Source organism: Megalobrama amblycephala, linkage group LG13 (genome assembly GCF_018812025.1).
Source record: "Megalobrama amblycephala isolate DHTTF-2021 linkage group LG13, ASM1881202v1, whole genome shotgun sequence".
NCBI lineage: Eukaryota > Metazoa > Chordata > Actinopteri > Cypriniformes > Xenocyprididae > Megalobrama > Megalobrama amblycephala.
This window is the reverse complement of record NC_063056.1, coordinates 41,486,383-41,500,860: the sequence shown is the minus strand read 5'-3', so window position 1 is coordinate 41,500,860 and position 14,478 is coordinate 41,486,383. Positions and strand designations below refer to the sequence as shown.

The 14,478-nt window shown below is 35.4% G+C and overlaps 1 protein-coding gene across 6 annotated transcripts in view; it reads left to right on the top strand.

Moving 5' to 3' along the window:
• Window positions 1-14,478, top strand: part of LOC125243588 (DNA-binding protein SATB1) — a 72,359-nt gene that overhangs the window by 23,857 nt on the left and 34,024 nt on the right. For 4 of the 6 annotated variants that reach the window (XM_048153352.1, XM_048153353.1, XM_048153350.1 and 1 more), the window contains exons 6-8: window positions 3,684-3,795; window positions 4,129-4,206; window positions 9,223-9,674. In XM_048153352.1, coding sequence (XP_048009309.1) covers window positions 3,684-3,795; window positions 4,129-4,206; window positions 9,223-9,674 — 642 coding nt within the window. The remainder of the gene's footprint in view (window positions 1-3,683; window positions 3,796-4,128; window positions 4,207-9,222; window positions 9,675-14,478) is intronic. The other 2 variants (XM_048153355.1, XM_048153354.1) reach the window with 1 other exon arrangement.

Genomic DNA, 14,478 nt, shown 5'->3' with positions numbered 1-14,478 from the left:
CTAACATTTTGTTTTACAATTAAAAAGTCCATATTATGCATAAGAAAGCATTTTTAAGTTTCATTTGATTTTGTAGAATAGCATACTTAAATTCTGTATGATGCACTGTAAACCTGAAGAAGTTGGGCTAACTCAAAAAATTTGAGGTAATCCGTTACATCAATGTTTTCAATTTTAAGTAAGCAGAACTATCACGTTTTGAGTTTGTAGAACTCATGCATGTTTATTGCTCTAACTTGAAGTAGTGAGTTAGCTGACTCATACATTTGGATAGCAATTAACATAAAATATTTAGTTAATTAACTTTTATTTGAGTTCTTGCAAATTAAATGAGTTATTTACTTGTCATAGGAGAACTTTTTAAAACTGTATATGAAAATGTAACAATTTAAATTTCCCCATGTCATAAAGAACATTTCAAAGTTCCATATGATGTCATAGGCAAACTTTTTAAAACTCTATATGAAATCATAGAAGAACAATTTAAATGCATAAGCAGATGATAGAAGAGCATTTTTAAAACGCTCCATATGATATCATCGAACAAATTTTATAGTATGCCATAAGAGAACGTTTTTAAGTTCCATGGAATGTCATAGAGCCTCTTTAAATTCCGTATGATGTCATAGGAGAACTTCACATATAGTTTAAAACTCCATATGAAAACAATTTAAATTTGCATACTATGCCATAAGCAAACATTTTTAAGTTCCATATGATGTCAGAGAAGAGCCTGGTTACATTCTAAACTCCATGACATCATGCAGCACAATTTAAATTTCCCCATGTCGTTTGAAGAGCATTTTAAAGTTAATATAGTTTTAAAAAGTTATGTACGGAAATCTTAGAAGAACAATTTAAATGTCCAAATTATGCCATAAGTTATGGAAGCTTGTTTCCGCCATTAAATAAAAAAGTACTCAGAATTGCGAGATTTAAACTCACAAGTCAGAATTGCGTGATATAAACTTGTAATTCTGAAATTTTTTTCGCAATTGCGAGTTTTTATCATGCAATTCTGATTTTTTTTCTCAATTTTGAGATATAAAGTCAAAATTGCGAGTGAAGTCAGAATTGAGAGATATAAACTTGCAAATAAACAGAGAAAAATGCTAGCCTTTTCCCTCTCACAATTGGACATTATACGCAATTGCTAGTTTATATCTCGCAATTCTGACTTTATATCTCGCAATTCTGACTTTATAAATTGTAATTCAGACTTTATATCTCGCAATTCTGACTTTATAAATTGCAATTCAGACTTTATATCTCGCAATTCTGACTTTATAAATTGCAATTCAGACTTTATATCTCGCAATTCTGACTTTATAAATTGTAATTCAGACTTTATATCTCGCAATTCTGACTTTATAAATTGCAATTCAGACTTTATATCTCGCAATTCTGACTTTATAAATTGTAATTCAGACTTTATATCTCGCAATTCTGACTTTATAAATTGTAATTCAGACTTTATATCTCGCAATTCTGACTTTATAAATTGTAATTCTGACTTTATATCTCGCAATTCTGACTTTATAAATTGTAATTCTGACTTTATATCTCGCAATTCTGACTTTATAAATTGTAATTCTGACTTTATATCTCGCAATTCTGACTTTATAAATTGTAATTCTGACTTTATATCTCGCAATTCTGACTTTATAAATTGTAATTCAGACTTTATATCTCGCAATTCTGACTTTATAAATTGCAATTCAGACTTTATATCTCGCAATTCTGACTTTATAAATTGTAATTCTGACTTTATATCTCGCAATTCTGACTTTATAAATTGTAATTCTGACTTTATATCTCGCAATTCTGACTTTATAAATTGTAATTCTGACTTTATATCTCGCAATTCTGACTTTATAACTCGCAATTCTGACTTTATAAATTGTAATTCTGACTTTATAAATTGTAATTGTAATTCTGACTTTATAAATTGTAATTCTTTTATAAATTGACTTTATATCTCGCAATTCTGACTTTATAAATTGTAATTCTGACTTTATATCTCGCAATTCTGACTTTATAAATTGTTATTCTGACTTTATAAATTGTAATTCTGACTTTATATCTCGCAATTCTGACTTTATAAATTGTAATTCTGACTTTATATCTCGCAATTCTGACTTTATAAATTGTAATTCTGACTTTATATCTAGCAATTCTGACTTTATAACTCGCAATTCTGACTTTATAAATTGTAATTCTGACTTTATATCTCGCAATTCTGACTTTATAAATTGTAATTCTGACTTTATAAATTGTAATTCTGACTTTATATCTCGCAATTCTGACTTTATAAATTGTAATTCTGACTTTATATCTCGCAATTCTGACTTTATAAATTGTAATTCTGACTTTATATCTCGCAATTCTGACTTTATAACTTGCAATTCAGACTTTATATTTCGCAATTCTGACTTTATAAATTGTAATTCTGACTTTATATCTCGTAAATCTGACTATAACTCGCAATTGTGAGTTTATATCTTGCAATTCTGAGAAAAAAAGGTCAGAATTGTGAAATAAAAAGTTGCAATTACCTTTTTTATTTTTATTTCATGGCTGAAACAAGCTTCCATAATAAGCAGGCATTAAGTTCCATATGATTGCATATAAAAAAAACAATTAAAAAAAAAATACTCCATATGATATCATAGAAGAACAATTAAAACTTTTATAGTATATCATAAAAGAATGTTTTTAAGTTCCATATAATCTCATAGAGCTTTTTTAAATTCCATATGATGTCATATATAATTTCATATATCAAGTTTTAAACTGTCAATTTTTATGTCTTAGAGAACATTTTAGAGTTCTATATGATGTCAAAGGAAAATAGTTGTTTCTACACAAACCTATACTGTAACCTCAAAAACTAATCTTCAAAGAAGCTTATAGTCACATCAAGATTCATAACCGCTTTATATCTCTAGGTCTGCTCCAAGATGCATTGGAGCATATGCTGAAGTTATCCATAAACTCAAACTTGAAGGTGTTGTGTTCCTCTATTGTAAGCCACGAACCCCTCCTCCCAACCTCAAAGTCCCCAAGTGCTCATGTTATAAAAATGATAAAGCTGCCGTACCTGTAATTTAAAAACAGATGGTTTCATCTTTTGAATATTTATAACAATCAAAACAATTTCTGCGCTATGTAGCCCAGGGCTATTAAGATGTTAAGTGTTGGGTTTAATGAAAAAGAATCTGAGCTTTTTTTTTTTTTTGGAGTGGAATGTATTAAAATATAAAAAGAAAAAAACAGAGAAGATGAATAGGAAACATGCTGTTAGGGCAGCGAGGAGACATGAACTCATTGTGTGGTCTCAACATGCAACTCCGGCTGTGAAAACAGATTGCAAATATGAGTTGCATTCATATAGGGCAGAAATCCCCAAAGCATCATCTGCTTTGCTCTCTGCCTCACAGATCCTCCTGTACTCTTTCATACTCTGTGGCATTTGTTAAAGGGACATGTATTTTTATTAGTTTATATTACTGCAGAAAAAAAAAATTGTGCATGAATCGCAATTCTTACCGTTTCTTGGATCAAGATATGACACTTTATACTATATACGTAATGTTGCATTGTGCACAGCACAGAATGACAGGATTGGTTAATGTACTGTGTGTGAATGTGAATTTTAAACGACATACAATTTTGTCTTGCAGAGTATGATTTCTTCAATTGTTAACAGCACTTACTATGCAAATGTGTCTGCGGCAAAGTGTCAAGAATTCGGACGCTGGTATAAACATTTCAAGAAGACAAAAGACATGATAGGTGAGCATCTTTCTTTCTGTGTGTTTGTCTATCTGTCTATGTGGTTTTAATACACCTCATTTGTTTATGTTCTTCAGTTAAAATGCAAATCTAATACCAAAAAAAACTTGTGTTTAGGACAAAAAATCTTTGCCATGCACATAATACAGCAATATGATTTTTAGCTTGTCAAGAGTTCAGACACGCTTCTGTCAGTCAGGTTGTTGTACTCCAGCTCTTGACATCTGCCTCTTGTTTCCTGTTCACACGTTCACTTTTACCCCCCACTAACACTCTGTTTCTCTCTCCACACCTGTGAATGCGTGTGTTGCGTGTTTGTGTTCATCTGCGCAGTCGTGCGCCAGCCCTCCCAGCTGGAGGGTTACCTGGGGACGTGTGTCCTCCACGACAGTCCACGTGCCACCACGTTAGGTAGGTCACGTGACGCACCGCAACCATATTATACATGAGCGCATGTGCTCGAATTCCGACGGTGGCAACACTAACCGCATTAACGACTCACGGCAGGCCGAGAGCCGCGTGAGCGGGGCAATTCGCGTCTGATATCAGATGACGCCGGCTGCCACGATATAGATGTATGCATATACAAAAACCAACAAATTTTGTTTTTTTTTCTTTTGTTGTGGCCAAGTCAAATGTATTTGTATATTGCTTTTCACAATGCACATTGTTTCAAAGTAGCTTTACAGAAAATCATGATGTTAATGTTTATAATATCTTAAAGGGGACATATCATATCGGTGCATCTACCAACCCAGAAAACGTGAAAAAGGTCAACCCAGTAACTTTGTTTTGGCAAGCCTTTCTCTGCAATCATGTGAAAAAACGAGACGCTCAGATTTCACTCCCCTTGTGACGTAGGAAGGGGATCTTATTATAATATTACCGCCCCTTAATCTGCACGTTTTCCACCCACGGCACCGACATTTTGTTTTCGCAAGCGAAAACGTTTTACCAATTCTAACGCCATAACAAAAGTTGGAGCAAAGCATGCTAACTGTTCACAGACGAGCACTGAACACTATTTAGAGTCTCGTTAGCTTGGATAGCCTGAAAGTTGACCCTGGCAAGATTTGATTGCTAAATTTTCTGTCCGAGCAATGTTTTGGAAAATATATTAGACCATTCACAGCATTTGATAGCAATCATAAACGTTAGTCTGGTGTGTATGGCTCTGTTTGGCAAACAGGTACGCTATGTATAGTGGGCGTCCATATGGGTTTAGCAACATGTTGGCACATGCTAGTGGATGAGTTGAATCAACTCCACAGCAACTACATAAATTAAAGCTCCGCCCTCTTCTGGAAAGGGGGCGGGAGCAGCAGCTCATTTGCATTTAAAGGGACACACACAAAAACGGCGTGTTTTTGCTCACACCCAAATAGGGGCAAATTTGACAAGCTATAATAAATGATCTGTGGGGTATTTTGAGCTGAAACTTCACACACACATTCTGGAGACACCAGAGACTTCTTGTAAAATTGCATTATAGGTCCTCTTTAATATCTTCATAACTTTTAACAGATCAGCGCTGGGCGATAATATAGTTACATTTTTCTACAATACAATCAGTCATGCAATTGAGATTTGCTCTAGTATATACCATTTTAAATGGATAGTTCACCCAAAAATGAACATTTTGTCATCACCCCCCATGTTGTTCCAAACTTGTATAAGTTTCTTTCTTCTGCTGAAACACAAAAGAAGATATTTTAAAGAATGTTGGTAACCCACAATTGACGGATTTTTTTTCTACTATGGAAGTCAATGGTTGGCGTTTACCAACATTCTTTAAAACATCTTATTTTTGTGTTCAACAGAACAAACTTATACAAGTTTGGAACAACTTGAGGGTGAGTAAGTAACAGCAAAATTTTCATTTTGGGGTAAACTATCCATTTAAGTGAGTATATGTATCCGGATGAGGTTGGATATACTTACTTACAATTGCCAAATGCCTCTATTTTGCTTTCTGGTTTTTATTTTATTTAGACGAGAAATTTACACTGAGAGCAAAAATCAGTTTAATATACAGTTATATAGAGTGGGATTTTGGACCAATGAGATTATTATGGGCGGGGCTTGGAATGCATGATGCTATGGTGCATACAATAATACAGTTTTTACTATGAAGCTGCTTTGTATTTGTATAAGGCGCTACAATAATAAATGTGACAACTTTTATCCAAAGCGCCTTGCATCGTATTCACGATGCACCTTTATTCAGTTCATGCATTCCCTGGGAATCAGACCGAATCAGACTCATGACTTTGGCATTGCTACAGTAGCACCATTCTCTTTTATTTAAACCTCCATAGTTACGCCAAGGATGTGTGTTTGACTTCCAGAGAACACTGCTAATGATAAAATGCATGTCTTGAATCCACTGCCAATGGTAACTGGTTAGGACACAGCGGGTTGAGCGCATCGTTTCACGAGTGGTCAGCGAGAGGCTGATCTCGCAGGATTTTTGGGAGTGTGGCGAGGCGTCTCTAGCGCAGCAGCGCTCCCATTCAGACACAGCCGGGCCGTGGGGTTTTACCTCCCTCCCCTCAGCCCACATTCTCTCTCCCATTGTGCTCCTAATCCCAGCCTGCTTTGTGGCGAATTCCACAGGAGGGACTCCGGTGCTCTGTCTGTGCCACTGCAAAAGGTTTCTTCCAACCTTTTCAATTTGCATGGAAAAGTGTGCGCCCCCCAGCAAAAAAGGCATACCGTAACATCAGAGCAGAGGAATGAGGGGGGATTATGGGAGAGCTTTGATTATTACCCAATTTTTTTTGTTGTTTGTTTTTTTTTTTTCTTTCCTTCTCACTTTCTGCTGATATTGAAAAGAACAGCCTCGGCTTTGTGCTCGCTGTCAGTTAAGACACATGTTTGTGTCCTTGTGCTTATTGTGCGTATCTCTGGAGAGTTTCCATGCGCTTAATCTGGTTTTTATCTTCCTGTTGAAATATTTATATTTGGATGATATGCTTTTTTTTGCACTCCATAAAATCCGTAAGATTGTGATGGAGTTGTGCGGCGGGCTCATTTTTTTCAGCTGACTACCTGTGTTTCGAAAAGGCGTAACACTTCAGTCCTTTAAACTATTAGTTTGACGTTTTTTTGTTTTTTAGCATATTTTCAATATTTCTTTTGATTAAAAGAATCAGATGGTATCAAATAGTTGCCTTATTCCTCCGTCCTCTCAAGGCTGGCCTGTTTAAAAGGCCGTGCTCTGGGCTTCCAGCGTAACACGCTCCGGTTTATATTTAGACTTTCCCAAAATTTCATATTAGCCAGCTTGTGTACCTTGTTTTAGAATTAAGAGCATAAAGGACGATTCAAGTGTATGGCTCTCTGGCTGGGTCCATGTGAAGACGTCCTGCTCGCTGCTTTAGCAGAGCGCCCACACTGGCTTGTTGTTATTGCTCACATGATTTGGCCATGGACATTATAAACTAATTTCTGGTGCTGCCAATTTATGCAGATACAGGTCACACACTGTGCCCCATTATATTAGAGAGGTTGTGCTGGGTTACTGTAGTAATGGCAGGCTGGAACGGCTTCGATTCGCATCGTTTAGTTTGATACTTCTGCTTTTTGACTTCAGGTCATGTCTGGCCTGAAAAGTGTTTACTGCTTCATAGTGATTCATTTTGTGATCAACATAGAGTAGCGATAGGACAATATATTAGCATGCCCAATTGTCCATTTCGGTGATATGCCCTATATATTTATCTTTTAAATATTATTTATTTACTATTTATTTAGTGCAAAAGTACTAAACTTGATACTAAAATAAAAACACTGCTTTTCTTTGGTGATATATAATACACAGAGGTGTAAAGAGTACCTGAAAACCATACTTGAGTAAAAGTACAGATACCTTACAGCGAAAATTACTACATTACAAGTTATAAGTCACCAATTCCAATATGACTTGAGTAAAAGTCTTAGAGTATCTGATTTTAACAGTATTTTACTCGGTCTGAATGTCGGCTAAAAGATGCACTAGTCCTGAGAGACATGCCGGTGAAATTAAGAAACGATTGATTTGTAAGATGAGAAATTAAGTTTATTTTCTAAAATCAAAATAAAACTGAACACCTCAATGTTGCAATAAATCAAGGTCGACACAACAGCCTCTTAAACGTCTACAAACTCTTACGTCTCAGTTAAGCTCAAGTGGCTATAAGTAATCTAATATCCATCAAAAAGATCTTGTCAATATAGCAGATAAATAAAACAATGTTAAGTAAAATTAAAAAGTCAAAGTCTGCTTGCACTGGATGTGCTGGTTTCAGCCTCATCACTGGCTGCTGTCAATTCCTCATCTAATAAATCAAACATCTGCGATTCATATTACCAGCTAATGCACTCACATTCATGTAAAGTATCCTTGTTGATAGGGAAACGCACAAGATATAATACCTTCAGTGCCCTTAGATGCCGATATCGCTGCTTTATAGCAGAAATAAACTGCTGCAGAAAAAGTTAGCTGTCATAAAAAATGAAATTTGTAATTGCATTACTCATCACAAATGTACTGGAGTAAAAAGTACATTTACTTGCTCAAAAACGTAGTCAAGTAGATAATAGTAATATCATTGATACTCAGTACAACTACAAAGTAGCCAAATAGATATATAAGTACAGTAACTAATTACATTTACTCAAGTACTTTACACCTCTGATAATACAATTTTGAATTGAAGTATCAATGTAAACACAGTCAGCTGGTCTTAAGTGAATAGAAACAGGCAAAATAAAAATCAGATTTGTTTCACATTAGACCTGTCGCTGTCTATTTTGATGTTAATATGAATCAAACAACACAATATTGACAAGAAAAAGAGAAAAGCACTTACTGTGTTCTCCATTAATGACTGTTTACATGAATAATTACTTCAAACAATATTTACTTAATTGAGAAATGATTTCACTACATGCCACTAATTTAATTTGTTCGTTTATATTAATATGCAATTTTTTCTTAAAAAAATGAAGAGGCAAGTTCAGTAGCATAAAAATTTCACTGTTATTAGAATAAATTACTGAAATTGTTGTTGTGATAATAAAGGGTAAAGATGTCAGTTTTCCTAGACTGAGCATCACTATATATATATATATTTTTTCATCAGCTTTTTGTTTTTCCATGCATTTATTTATTTATTTTTGTATAGTGAAATAAAACCTGTAGTTGTAGTTTGCACTTTTTGCCAAATTATTTTGTCAGATAAATACCGTCACCAAGTTTAGTGTTTTGTTCTTATATATAAGGCAAGAACGAAACACTAAACTTGGTTAAGGTGTTTATCTGAGATATATTTTTTGCCTAATAATTTATCTCGAAACTCTTACTTTCTCATCAGACAGTTGTCAGTTGAAACAATCTGAACCCTGTGCATTGACACACTTCGTCTTCTTTGTGTCCACCTTTAGCTGAGATGGACGGTCTGTCTGATCTCTCTCCACCTGGAACAAACCACCTCAGCTTCAGTCAGCAGCCCATCCCGGGCAGCACAGCCGAGCAGCCCCCGTCCCCGGTGCCCCTGTCCCACAGCAGTCAGGCCCCCGGTCGTGCCCAGCTCCCCGGCCTGCACCCCGGCCTGGTGTCCACCCCCATCAGTCCCCAGCTGGTGAGTCAGCAGATGGTAATGGCTCAGATCCTCAACCAGCAGTACGCCGTCAACCGTCTCCTGGCCCAGCAGTCCCTGAGTCAGCAGTACCTCAACCACCCGCCCGTGAACCGCGCGCTCAACAAACCGCTGGACGCGCAGGTGTCCTCCAACTCCGAGGTCTCCTCAGAGATCTACCAGTGGGTGAGAGACGAGCTGAAGAGGGCGGGCATCTCCCAGGCCGTGTTCGCCCGTGTGGCCTTCAACAGGACGCAGGTACAGAACTATATGTGATTTCACTTTTTTAACTTTAGTTAGTGTGTAATGTTGCTGTTTGAGCATAAACAACATCTGCAAAGTTACGACGTTCAATGCAAAGGGAGAATTTTCTGTTTAAGGACTACAACAAACGGCTGGTTGGAACTACAACGAGCTTCTTCCTGGGTTAGCGACATCACTAACCCTAAAATTTACATAAACCCCGCCCCCGAGAACACACAACAAAGGGGGCGGGGCCATGTCGGGCTGCTTTAGAGAAGAGGAAGAGTTGTTGTAGTCGAGTGTTGTTATCATGCCGTCATTTTACGCCGGACTGCTTCACAAACGAGGGTCAATTCAACACAAAAGATGAACATGACGGCACATGCTAGTGGATGAGTTGAATCAACTCCACAGCAACTACATCAATTTATCTACTAACCATTCAGAAACGTCTAAAAGTTGTAACTTCTTCCTGATGGTGCGTTCACACTAGACGCGATTGAAGCGTTAAGCGCTGACGTGACGTAGCGAGCGGAGGCAGAAATCTGAAACAACATGGAGGACAAAATCATCGTCGCTGTACATCTTCATACTTTTATAGAAACCGGAATATGAAAAAACTAAAAAATGAATCCCGCACACTATCAACTTGCAAAACAATAAGAAAGACACTTTATTAGCAACATGCCTGATGAAGATCTTACGATCGAAACGTTGCTAATAAAGTGTCTTTCTTATTGTTTTGCAAGTTGATAGTGTGCGGGGATTCATTTTTTTGTTTTTTCATAATTTGACTTTATTAGTCTTCTTTCCTACGCACCTATCTATCACCTACAGGTGTGCGACGCTAATCATTCATAGAAACAGGAATAAAAAGGATATTGCTTGAAACAAAGCGAGTGAGGAGGTCGGACAATCTGGCAAGTTGTACAAAACGGTCTTTACTCAGTTTGAGCTATATAAATATACATATTGAGACTACATGCTAGCTAGAGCTGACCAATTGAGCTTATTCGCTGTAATTTACAACTATTTCACCGCTGACAAGTTGTGTTTATTCAGAGGAAGTGTGCAGAAAGAAGTGGAAGAGTCTGGGACACATAAAGGAGCGGGAGAGCCCCTCTCATGACGCGAATTCGCGTCTGTTGTGAAGTGAATTTCACGCGCGAATGAAGCGAGTAAACTCAAAATGTTCAAGCGTCCATAGCAAGTTTTATTCGCGCAAGTCGCATCTGGTGTGAACGCAGCATGAGTCTCTCCATCAGTGTCGACTCCGGTTTGAACAATGTAAGGCTGAACACTTTCGTCATTTTGGCTGCGTGAGATTCTCCAGCTTTGTTGTTGTTGAGCTGTTAAAGCTCCGCCCTCTTCTGGAAAGGGGGCGGGAGCAGCAGCTCATTTGCATTTAAAGGGACACACACAAAAACGGCGTGTTTTTGCTCACACCCAAATAGAGGCAAATTTGACAAGCTATAATAAATGATCTGTGGGGGATTTTGAGCTGAAACTTCACAGACACGTTCTGGAGACACCAGAGACTTATATTACATCTTGTGGAAGAGGCATTATAGGTCCACTTTAACTAAGTTTAGTGTTTTGTTCTTCCCTCATATTTAAAAAATATAAAAAATGTTTGATGGTTGAACTTGTAGCGTCATTACAAACAAATATATCCCCTCCGGAAATCACTTTTGAAGATGCTGTCTTTGAAGGCAGCTGTCTATGTAGGCAGTATCCGGCTCAGGTTGTGGAACGGAGCCATTAAGTATGTTGTTTTTGTAGATGGCTGTCAAATCATTTTGTTGACGATTATAAATGCTGAATCATATCCCCGGCTCCGCCCCAGCCCCATACATCAGCTGTGACATGTTGCTGTGATGCTTGCCACTACACGCTCTCTGTACATCATTAAAATTCATCATGCCTTGCTAATATAGTGACAACAGAATGCTGATAGTTGGATGGTTTATCTTCTTTTGTTTTGGGATCAACACAAAGAGAACAGTCGTCCAGGAAATGAGGGGTTATCAGGACAAAGACTTTTCTCACAGATATTATTTCAATCAGAAACTTTACAAACCATCAGCTTCCTGGCAGGAGTAACTGATCACTGACTCACATCTTCTGGTTTGCACGCCCAGGGTTTTGACCTTGTTTTCGTCACCGCACGCAATCTGCTGTCAGCACTGAGCTGGGACAGGACACTTATTAGCGGTGTTAGCCGAGGCAAACATCACTATTATTATTGCTCATTCAAATTATTACATTTTCCAGTCAAAAACTCATTCCTCAGTGTTTGTGGGACGTTATTGTGTGAGGAAAGATACCTCAAATTGCACAGTTTGAGCTGCACAGGTGTACGGTTTTCACTCGACAGGCAAAATTCGCTTTTGAATTTATTTGAGAATTCACTATAACATATTTGGATGCAAAGAATTATAGAATTTATGTATTTATTTTTTACTGACATTAGGCAAAATGACCACAGATTTATGGCTGGTCAATATTTGAGTCTACTACTAGGAGTGGAAGTCATCAAGGATTATATTATATTATATTATATTATATTATATTATATTATATTATATTATATATATTATATTATATTATATTAGAATCATGATGTTAATATTATGATTTGTTTCTTTGTTATTTATATATTATATATATTATATTATATTATATTATATTATATTATATTATATTATATTATATTATATTATATTATATTATATTATATTATATTATATTAGAATCATGATGTTAATATTATTTGTTTCTTTTTTATATGTTATATTATATTATATTATATTATATTAGATTAGAATTCATGATGTTAATATTATTTGTTTCTTTGTTATATTATATTATATTATATTATATTATATTATATTATATTATATTATATATATATTATATTATATTATATTATATTAATTATATTATTATATATTAGATTCATGATGTTACTATTATTTGTTTCTTTGTTATTATATTATATTATACATTCATATGTTAATATTATTTGTTTCTTTTTTAGTTATTATATTATATTAAATTATATTATATTAGAATCATATGTTAATATTATTTGTTTCTTTTTTAGTTATTATATTATATTAAATTATATTATATTAGAATCATATGTTAATATTGTGATATGTTTCTTTTTGTTATTTTTTGCTTAGTTAATTGTTCTGTTTTTTAATGTAATATTGTGAAATATTGCAATTTAAAATAGCTGTTTTCTATTATAACATATATTCAAACATAACGTCATTATTGATGTTGCAAAAAGCTCCTTAATATATGGAAACCTTGATATATATATATAAATATATATATAGGATTATTTGATGAATAGAAAGTTAAAACAAACAATTTTTTATAAACAGAATCTTTCTAATCTCTCCTATAACATCATAAACCGCCTTTACTGTCACTTTTGATTAATTTAATGCATCCATGCTGAATAAAAGTATTAATTTATTTAAAAATAACAACTTAAGTCTTTTGTGCAATTATAGCTCATTATAGCTGAGTGTCACTGTACTTTTTCACCCAAAATATTTACATCCAAAAACATTTTTGTGCGGCATATTTTGAGGTTAAATACTTGTGATCAACCACTGGGAAAGTTGTGAGACGAACTCAACATTGTGGTTTTGCACTAGTTGTTATTAGTAAAATCCCACCTCTCAATTCTAACTGAAAGCCTTGACAACTGTCTGCCATCATCAGGTGAGACAAAGAGAGCCGTACCTGGACGTGTGCCAGCGGTGGGGGACGGGCGGGCGCTGGCTCGGCCGTGGACTGTCACCGCCACACGCATGAGCGAGTGTTAGTGGAGACTCTGGGAAGATAATGCCTCTCGACGTTCTGCATAAAACCTGCTTTGATGTTGTGTTAGAGCGATTGGAATCTATAGGAATCAGCGGCCGCGTCGTGACAGGCCTGTTTGCACAAATTGGCCTTTAGTTGCGCTCTGAGGAATTTGCAACATTTTGTTTCCAGTATTTATTTTACATTCATCTCCACATGTAAATGATGGCCGCTTGTGGTGGCATGTCGGGGTAGCGTCTCATGCGGGTTTGGTGGCCCTTCTTAGAGATTATAACATCTTAATCACACTTTGTAAAGTGTGCGCACAATTGACCCTCCACTTAGAAATGTTACTGACCTTAGAAAAAGTACACTACTTTATAAAAAGTTTGGGGTCGGTAAGATGATTTGAATTGTCTCTTCTGCTCACCAATGCTGCGTTTATTTGATCAAAAATACAGTAAAATTCTGAAATATTTTTACTTTTTAAAAGAAACATTTTCTATGTGAATATGTAATAAAATGTAATTTATTTCTGTAATCAAAAGCTGAATTGTCAGCATCATTACTCCACTCTTCAGTGTCACATGATCCTTCAGAAATCATTCTAATATGATGATTTTCAGAAAATTCTTGGAATTTTCAAGAAAAAAATGGAACTCTTTTGTAACATTATAATTTTTCTCACTTTCACTTTTTCACTTTTGATTCATTTAATGCATCCTTGCTGAATAAAAGCATTAATTAATAAAATTAAATTTAGTTAAATTTCACTTAGGATAAAAGCATCTGCTAAATGCACAAATGTAAATAAATGTAATTTCTTTCAAAAATCATTTAGTGAACGGTAGGGTACGTTTATGAAAGTCCCGTGTGTTTGTACAGCAGTAAACAGAAATTATGTTGTAGAAACATCACTTCTAGTTGCTTTCAAGTGAGGCTTTTCTCTTTTCAGGGACTTTGAGAAACATTTGATTCAATTTTTTGAACATTTTAA